The 10,328-nt window shown below is 34.4% G+C and overlaps 1 protein-coding gene across 1 annotated transcript; it reads right to left on the reverse strand.

Annotated features, from left to right (window-relative positions):
* Nucleotides 1-751: 751 nt before the first annotated feature.
* On the reverse strand, nt 752-6,632 carry LOC117322310. Its single transcript, XM_033877162.1, has 5 exons — nt 6,488-6,632; nt 5,673-5,756; nt 4,570-4,746; nt 2,664-2,756; nt 752-1,806 (listed from the first exon to the last, which is right to left on the reverse strand). The coding sequence occupies exons 1-5, from the start codon at nt 6,609-6,611 to the stop codon at nt 1,484-1,486; spliced, it is 801 nt and encodes a 266-aa protein (XP_033733053.1). The 5' UTR covers nt 6,612-6,632; the 3' UTR covers nt 752-1,483.
* Between the last annotated feature and the right edge of the window lie 3,696 nt (nt 6,633-10,328).

Raw genomic sequence — 10,328 nt, forward strand, 5'->3', positions numbered from 1 at the left:
ATCCACTTTTATTTTATTAACTCCGATTTCCTTGGAAGTGTAATATTTAATCAAGTGTATTGAGGAAAAGGCTGCCACGAACTCTTGTATCGATCAGAGTTTTATACCGATTTGCAAGTTTGTAGTTCTGTGTTGCTGTATGTCTTATTGCATGGGAACTATAAGCAAACAAATAAAAACAACATTCTGTCCCGTAATTCCTTGATTTTATCCTCTATAGATACATGTATTGCAATATACGAAGCATATGTTGTACTTATTAGGGTATTCTTACAAGTTGGGTGATTTAAAAAAAAAAGAGAGTTATATATCATTGTCACAATGGTGGAACATGACAGAATGAACAACACAAAATGAAAGTTCTTGTATAGACAATATGCGTTTCGTTATAGTACATTCATGTAGCGTTTAATATAAACTATCAACTCAATCCTAACGCAATAGGGACAAACTGACACAAATGTTAAAAAACATAAACTATAACATACTTTTCAGGCGATGTGAATATACCAGAAACATTGAAAACCTTGTGTATAAATTATATTTTGTATTTTTTTTGAATACAATATTGACCTACAGATCGGGTTAGCATTTAAACAAGGGCGAAAATCATAGTGTATAAGAAAATACATGTATTGCAAAAATAGGGTTAATGTGATAGATAACTCTGAAATAATTTTTTTTTTAAATCAATAAAAAACCACAAGATTGTTTTTTTTGTTTGATGAACAGTTTACTTCCTCGAAACAGTTCCAATCATTTTACATTAAAAATATATGCAAACAATATTTTGTTTACAAACTAGACCGTGCAGTAAGTGAGAATAGTACAGCAACTTAACCAAAGCAAATATGACAGTTGTCAAGATCATTGGAAGCGGAAGATACCGTATGAAACTGTGACTAGCTTGGCAGCCAGTGATTGGTTAAATTGTCTGGATAAGTTCCCTAAAACTAATTGAACTATTGGTGTACATGATCAGTATTCCATCTGATTTTGTTTTTCGTGTTTTCAAATCATTTTCATTGTTACGAAAACGGGGGTATCTGATTTGCCGAAATCATTTTGCTCGTAAAAACTCTTTAACAGCAGGGATGGACGGTTACACAAGAATTGCACATATTCCGCTCTGCACATTAAAATTTTAACTATCATGGTAATTAGAACGGATGCGTCTTATTAGCCAAAGGTAATCTATGTGTTTCGGAAAATCAAAAATTTCCAATTTAGACTAGAGCACCCAGAAAATACATTACAGAAACGAAAATGCATTTGAAGAGTTTCTATTAATAAATCTGGTACGCTTTTCAACCATGTAGTGTTACTGAAAATCAACTCTTATTAATAAATTATTAAATAAATTAATGCATTACAGGTTAATACAGGATAATTTGATACTAAACCTTAATAATTTACACCACCAATATATCTTAAATGTGAATATCAAATGTCACATTCTCCTCATCCAATAGATATACCACATTCAGTATTGGATCTGTTTGATGCGACCTAACAATCTTTTTTCAAGAATGGCGATCTCTATCCTCAACTTTTCCTTTTTAAGCTTGTTTATTTCTTTTTCATCATCAAACATGATCTGTCTATCCTTGTAATATTGTGTCTCTTCTACGAGTTTGACAATTTCTTGCATGGTTTTTTCTTTTTCAAATTGTCTATTTTCAGTTTCCATTCCTGAAAAGGCACTGACATACTGCACGTTGCCTTTGTGAAATGTTTCTGCGCGTGTAACTGGGACGTTTGTTCCATGCTGGTGGTCTTTTATCTTCTGTGCTTGGTCAAATTGTCCTAAATCAGAAATAAATAGATGATTAAAATCCAGATTTATAGAAAGTTTACTACAATACTTAACTCTCATAACATGCTTTTTCTATAACCAATACATTTTAGTCTATAATCTGTGGATGAAGGGCTATCCAAATTGCCTTTCCTCCGTGGTCATTCAATGAAAATTTCAGCAACGCCATGCATTGAGAAGTACTAAACTATCATTACAATTTACTTTTTAGTGTTATAGGGTTATTTCTAGTGTCCAGATGCCCACCCCTTTTTTTACTGTAAACGTGGAAATTTCTGCGAGTGGGAAATTTACGCTAATTACGCAGAGTCCTTTTGATCGCACGTGTGTTATTTTGATATCAACTTGCATAATCTCGAACTACAAACGAAGGTGGATCGATCGCGAAAATTACCCCAACGCGTATAGTTTTCATATCGAAATTGCGAAATTAACTCCCCGCGAAAATAACCACGTTAACAGTATCAAATGAATATCATATTTAAAATTAATTTACATGCACGCTTAGTATATAATATTATTAAGTGTTTAAATGACACAAAACACCGAATTAAAAAGAAGAGGAATCTGTCCAGCCCTTGACATAACATCGATCAAGATGTCAATCCCTCAGCGCAAAAGGATATCATTTTCGTTATATTAGAAAATGACGATTAAAAATCAACAATTAAAGATGATATGCGGAAGAGGAATATGTACAAGGAAGCAACCATTAAATTAACATTACAAGGAAATCTGTGCTTTTTATGGAAACTTTCATATGATTTTCATAGGAATTTTTATGACGCTTGGAAGTGTAATTTATTAGCCGTTCAACTAGTAATTTTGGTATTGTTTTTGTTATTACCTCCCTTGCCAGTATGACCTCGACTTTTCGCCGCATTTCTCATCTTGTTCTTAGCATCAAGGATAGTCATCCTTTCGGTATCCAGGTCACTGTCTGAAAAAAGTATTCTGGATTTAATGTGTTTTGCTGTTACCAAATTGATTTATTCTTGACATTGCTCATTCCATAAACAGTTATTATTCGTCAGCAAATCAATATATTTTCTTTCAAACTGAAAGGTTCATACTTAAAATATAAACTTTATTTATCTTACAACAATCGCGAAGCAAGTTAATTATATCACCCGGGGAAAACCTTATATATCTGCTTTCCACATAAACGTTGGTTGACTAAGTTGTTCCTTTAAAGGGTTGTTAGAGTCGCTAAATAACGCTTCGTGAAATCGGCATTTTCGAGTTTTGGCAACACTTCAGTAAATCAATAAGCTAAAGGAATAGCAAAGATAGAGAGGGTATTTAAACATCGGTATACATTTATTGAATCCATTAATGCAAGTGATAGCCTATTTACTCCTATCAGATAAATTTCCTATCTGACAGTAGTTGACATGAATTGAATGCATCTGAGCAGATACAGTATTATCAAATAACTGTTAACTGGAGCATGTATATCCCCTCTGCCGGGTCCTTTTAATGATATTGAGTTGTGTTCTGGTGTTTTTAAGAAATTATATATTGGAGTGTGTTTTCGTTTCAATTTTAGGTTTTTGTTTCAAAGCGCATTTTATGCATAACAAAATAATAAAGTTGCCTTTCTCAATCGATGTTCGGAATAGAATTAGTATATGCAGTGCTTATTATTACATTCATAAAGGTGCTTTGGACTCGCTTGTCTTCAGAACAATCCTTTTTACTGGTTTTGAATTACTTTTACACTTGCGTCGCATTGTTACTAGATGAAGCTTAGCAACCCCAATGTTGTTAATTTTCGATAATTACGCAAGGTGATTATGCTTGCGATTTGATATTAAATAAAATGTAATCATAACGATTTGTCTTAAATTGTCCATGTTTGAAAAACCAATTGATAGTTTATGCTGTAGAAAGGTAAAGAAAAATGTCAATCCTTAAAACAACAACGTTAGATATATGGCTTTTATGAAAATAAAAACATTCGGTAAATCAAAAACAACCCATTTGGAACGTCCCATCAAATGTCGCCAGGTTGTAATGGAATCCCTAGAAAATAATCACGATCCAGTTTGAATAATTCTACGTCAGCCTTTCAGTCAAACATGTCGTCAGGGTTTCCATCGAACTCCTCCTCCCATGGATGGACGTCCCTTTTAATAAGACGAGTTAGTCATCAATGATGACCATTTCCCCCGCTTTTTTGACCAGTTGATCAGATGGCCTCGTTACGCACTTGTCGAGGTATAACTGCGCGGTGGTGAATTATGATTTTATGCAATACGATCAAAGAAATATATATTAATTATGAATTGTCAATTCACAAAAATAAAAAAACAAGGTGTAAATATTTTTGATAAATATTGCAAAACAAGTTTATTGCATTATTTTCTTTCCGCCACCTAGTGTTTCCCGCTTAATTTGGCTGTTCTATTAAGTTGACCGCTATTCCAACGATGTGTATCAGGTGCTTTGCTTTCATTGAAAAAAAATGTCACAGTGACCAAGTGTAAATATTAGGATTGTTTTTTATTTTTCGAAGTGGATTTACATTGGGTTAAGTGTATATTTAAATTTTAACTAAGCAATATACACTTCGATGCAGCAACGAGAAATAAAAATCAATCTTTAAATTGAGGTATTCTTGAAACTGTACAATGGAATTGTTAATAAAGTTATATACTTATAACTTGTTATATACCAATCAGCATATATAAAAGAGAGGTTTCGTTAACACGATTCAATAATATTGATTTCAAAATAAGAAGATATACTACCGTCAGTATCTAGCACAATCAAACCCTTGTTCGGTTCTAGAACCTTGCCAGACTGGGGTCTGTATGATCCGGTGTTTGGCATAAGGGTAGAATGCTCTAGTGGTGTATGAACGGGTGACATCGCCTTGTTGTCATCACTTGGTCTCGGCATTCTGATGGAATCCAGTTTATCCTTAGCTTGGTAGATGAAACGAGAATAATATAAGTGTGTATTGACAGGGACAAGTGTGTGTTTTAAGCATAAGAGTCATATTCTCCAAAAATAGTCGCCAAATTCCAAAAGAAGACTTTCCTTTAATTATAACTAAAGCCTATGTAAATATAATCAGTTTAGTTCAACTTAAGATTCCATTGAATTGAAAAAAAAATGAGAAGTGGCATGCTATATGCTGAACGATTTTGTGAGCTAATGTAGAGTTTTTGGTTATTACACATACTCAACAAAGTAATGTCCCTTACACTTTACAATATATACATCATATTATCTCATTATAGCACATACTTTAATGTAATGCGTTCGATTTCTTTCCCTGTAAGTAATGAACTTCTTTCCAGCTGTACAACTCACACAAATTACTATTCAATAATTTGTTGTTTCTCCGTATACTGTAAAAGTACATATTTTAGCGGTAATATTATCTTAACGATTTCTGCTAAATTATGGTTGTGCTAATTGCATTTTCTACTGAAGGTCCTGTGGCTGCACCAATGAATTATTACGCGTATCTATTTCAAATTCAGTTATACGCTAAAAAGTTCGCTAAACATACAATTGCATGTACATCCTTGTGTCGATAACATCACAGACCCTTTTCTACCACATGCAGTTTTATTTTATTTGTATATATATTTATATATGTATAAACCAGTCTTATCGATGTATACCAGGGGCCGCGGTGGCCGAGTGGTTAATGTGTCCCGATACTTTATCACTAGCCCTCGACCTCTGGGTTGCGAGTTCGAAACCTACGTGGGGCAGTTCCTGGTGGTTTTTCTCCGGGTACTCCGGCTTTCCTCCACCTCCAAAACCTGGCACGTCCTTTTATGACCCTGACTGTTAATAGGACGTTAAACAAAAACAAACAAACAAAATCGATGTATACCTTTTTGTTTCAGTATCAAATACTGCTTCCGGGCCTCCTCGACGGATCTCTCGAGTGCTGGCGTTTTAACAAATGACCGATAACCTGTTAATACAAAAACAATGTATGTCGATACTGATAACAGGCCTATACATCATTTCCGTCATATCTAGGCGCGTTCGATGATTAAATTATGGGTTTGGAATTACGTTTCCGCTTTGGAATTGTCTTTGATGATCCGAAAAGAAATAAAAAGGCTATAAATACGAAAGTAAAACTAGACTACTTACTATGATATCGTGAACATAAAACTACAGAAGAGCGAGTTTTTTGTTGACATAAAGATTACTGCTAATTTACCAACAGAACGGTTTCATAAATCTAAAACTTTATTTGCGTTTTTGTGTTGCGTGTGAATATCTGAACATCTGAACTATAAAATATCAACAAAGGTATGTGCTTACACCAAAGAGAAAAGGGAATAAAACAAAAATGTTGTGGGGGGGTCTGTTTTGCGAAAGTTAAAACCTGCATGCCCAAGTGTCTGCTCCCTTATGATACTCCTATGATGTAAGTTTATTACAATATAGCGACGTCCTAATGTTAAGGACAAATACATGACGTGAGATTGAGCCGTTCTACGTCGGGGGGATAAGTATTGTGTTCACACCAACAATATATATCAAGCTTATCTTCCAATAGACACAGTTTCGGCTATACTAGCGATTCAAATGAAAGAAAATATTTGCAAAACAATCCTTTCTATCAAAACAATACAAATTGAATACACAAATGTAAAACGAGCTTTCATTCAGTAATAAAAGATACGGGCTTACCCCCTGGTGATTCGTCCACTTCCGTATTTGGCGATGTGAGATCTCGTGCAGAGAATGGCTCCCTGGATGAGATTTCTGACGTTACTGTATGCAAATTATTTGGGTCATCAGATGTCATACCCATAGTGGTAGGGGGCGCACCGTCTAAATCACTATCTGTTTAAAATTAAGCAAGACGTAAAATATACATGAATAGTAGCAAGCACAATATACGCTCTATATGTAATGTACTGCGTCATAAACAAGTTCAACAATGCATCGAAAATGGCATTCTTGCATACTAGAAGGGTTTATTTTTTGTGTTCAGAGCAAATGCAAATCTGCATGGCGGATAAGCTTCGTCTGAACGCCTCATTTCTTTATATGGAGTCGTGTCGGACGGGCGCGCATTATATATAACATTATATAACATTATACAACATTAGATGATGCAGGTCTAGAACGAACAATACTGTTTTTTTATGCTGGGATATGTAAGAATGACAATATACGAGCAACGGAAAATGTCAATTATTTCTAATTTGTATTAATTATTTATCAGACATATCCTGACTAATTCGTTTAAGGAAAAAGACAGACGCTCTGGACTACCAGATAGGAAACATATGAGCTACCGGACCACCGGTGTCCAGCACAGTCCGTGTTCAATACATGCCTCCCTTATCCAAAACTTGGACTCCGAAGACACACATAAACACTATATCACTTTCCTTGAGTATTCTATTTGGGTGCCAATTGTAATAGGAGGGGAAAATGCAAGGACCAAACCCGGACTCGAAACCGGATTCTCCGACCTTTAGACGGACGCTTTATCGCTTTCAAACATGCATATCGCAAACACGGGAGGCCGTCCTTAAATGACATTAGCACTTGATAGGACGTTAAACAAAAACCAAAGCAAACCAAATCGCTTTCACCAATTGAGCTACTTGAACACTGGCGTCTCTACAATTATAAGCCCGTTGGGACAAGTGATATTCCTTATTCGATTTTGCTGGTTTATATTGTATATAAAACGTATATTTAACGAAGAAAATTGTTTAAACGAGAGTGCCACCTATTACAGCAAAGGTGTGATAAAATATTTGTATAAATAAGAAGGAGTCAATCAGTTTGTTAGTGATAGAATGGATATTACTTGCATTGTACATATCGATAATAACTAGATATGCTATGTTTTTACCATCAGTGTCCAGACTAAGGCCTGTCGGCGACTTGACCGCACGGTACTCGATATTGTCTGGCACGGTGAGGTCCGGTATGGAGGGACACGGAGATTTGGCCTCTCCATCAGATTTTGACCACCTCACGGAATCCAGCTTGTCTTTGGCTATTGTAGTAAAATTAGACATCCTTAGTGTGTTTCATAAACATGGAATACATTTTATGTCAAAAACATTTAAAAAAAAAAAAAAAAAAAAACAAACAAACAAACAAACAAACAAACAAAAAAAACACCCAAAAAACAAAAAATCAAACAAACAACTTAAAAATACCGTCTCAACGTCATCAGCCAGCTGGAAATGTGTTTACAATTATCGTTATAAAGAAGTTATCAAACATTTACAAATCACTACTGTTGTCACGGGGGCACACAGTAGCGGTTTTAATGTGGGAAGAATTGCTATACCCCAGGAAACCCCACACGGTCATACAGGTGATCCCTATTCATTATCAAATCTACATTCTATATGCTACAGATCTCTAGAGTATAAAGTCGAATCATTCCGTTTTTCTCCAATATCTCCATATATGGGATAACTCTCTCATTCCCATATTATGTGGGTAGATATATCTTTGGTTAAGTTAATAAGTTCAGCACAAGGTTATGCCAAGTGCTAAATTAAAAAAAAAGTTTTCCCAAAAGGTTGAGTACTCAAAATCACTCATATTTCACGTGGGATTTATTTGCGAATTTAAATCCTTCGTATTTATTTGCACGAATATATAGCACCTGGTTGGAGATAAAGATATGGGTTACCGATATAGGTGTCTTTCTTACAGATCATGATGCCAAATGTTCATCATCTACGAATTGAATGTCATTTCTAGATCAGCCTTCTCAAATTCATGTATTCGCGAATATTTCTGAAGAGGCAAGTTCGAAATAAAATAATCATAAAATCCAAGTGATTTACCATAAGATATGTATTGACTAAAGATGTGACAAGCCAACCTCCATATTTTTTTCATGCAATACTGCACTCTTAACAATGGAAATCCTGATTCAGAATCAGAAATCATGATACTTTGATGGCCTTGAAGAATAATATTATTAGCTTAACTTTTCCATGAGGTAATGTGCACTATAATCTGTTTTAATACTCGTCGCATTGTAATTCTATATTGACTGCTTCAAACTGTCAAACTATCGAGGCATCACTTTCACTTACTGGCCCGATGTTCTATTTTGATAACTAACATGCAAATTCGTTATCGATACATTATTTAAAAAGTGATAATTAACTTAACCAATGAAAATGCATGTAACATTGTTTTTGCTTCATGTTTTGTATCTTATTTCCATAGAAATTTAATTCATAACTTTTTTGGACCTCGCCAGTGTTAAGTCAAAAATATCAATACTAACAACATTATTTCGAGACATTTTTGTATTCCATGGAACATCAAAACAACAAAAATTGATTTCATGGTATTTCTTTTTATTTTCGAATGCAATATGCCATGCTTATTTATCGGGATGTTTTGTAGCTCCTAACAGATTACAGTAGGACAGTTCATTCAAAAAGAACTCTAAAGGAAGATGATACTGTTTACAAGAATAGATATTGAAAATATATGACAATTTTAGTCAATGAAAATTTGAGGTACATAAACAGATTTACATCTTTATTGGAATTAATGATCTAGTGTACATTGTAAACATATAATAGCCCTCTTTTAATACACCACTCCTTTCCTAATTTACAATTGTTAAAGTTAATTCTTTCTTCTGTCCTGCTTAACAAATATTTGCTTTTGACATCCCTGTCCTAGAATCTACTGTATCTATTAATGAGTTATCCTCTTAAGTCCTATTCACGTTGGAACGTTATGTATTTTCCCCTGCACCAACCATCAACACATGTATGCTTTTATTCTTGTTTTGGTGTTTTTATTGCTTTTACGGTGGTATGAACACAATGGGATACAGATATATTCTATATAGCGCGTAGATCATTCCTTTAAAAATGGCGCCTTTTAGTTGACGTTCCGGTAACGGAGACGAAGTCAAGATTATTTTACCGATCCCCGCGTAAATAGATAATTTTAGATAGGCTCCCTCAAAGTGGTCACTTTCCATGATTTAATTGCTATCTGTTTAGAAATTCTTTGTAGAACATTTGGTAAACTATACAGTTACATATTGCTATCATGCAAGCACCAAACATTGATGTTTGCGTCGCATTTCACAAAACACAAAAGAGAAGTGTGACAATAGTATTCAATAACAAATTGTTGGTGTGTTTTCTTTACACAAATACTTGGGTCCCAATCTAATTAAAATCAAACTTGTGATTTCCGCTCCTCCACCATGCACTTCAATACAAGCAGTTATATTGCAGTGCATTCTAGAAGAGCGGAAGTCTAATTTTTATTAGATGGACTGGATTTCCCTCGACAATTGCTTGACATGAACATGCACATGTATACTCTTTCACATTTTACTTACATACCCCAAACAATTGAATGACCATAAATACAATATACAAATGATGTGCATAATACTACAAAAAGCATATTGGCATATAAATGGGAGCACATTCATCCAAATTATCTTACTTGGCTGACAATCTTTATTCATGATAGGTTCAACGACAGACTCAAAATCTAATACTTG

The sequence above is a fragment of the Pecten maximus genome, chromosome 2, assembly GCF_902652985.1.
Source record: "Pecten maximus chromosome 2, xPecMax1.1, whole genome shotgun sequence".
In the NCBI taxonomy this organism is placed as follows: domain Eukaryota; kingdom Metazoa; phylum Mollusca; class Bivalvia; order Pectinida; family Pectinidae; genus Pecten; species Pecten maximus.

What these genes read in the sequence shown, in the direction of transcription:
- LOC117322310 (XM_033877162.1), bottom strand. Translation starts at nt 6,611, where the DNA reads ATGGGTATGACATCTGATGACCCAAATAATTTGCATACAGTAACGTCA. An exon ending in AGTGGACGAATCACCAGGGG is followed by an intron (nt 5,757 to 6,487) that starts GTAAGCCCGTAT and finishes TTGTATTAACAG; the next exon opens with GTTATCGGTCATTTGTTAAA. An exon ending in AGGTCATACTGGCAAGGGAG is followed by an intron (nt 1,807 to 2,663) that starts GTAATAACAAAA and finishes TTTCTGATTTAG; the next exon opens with GACAATTTGACCAAGCACAG.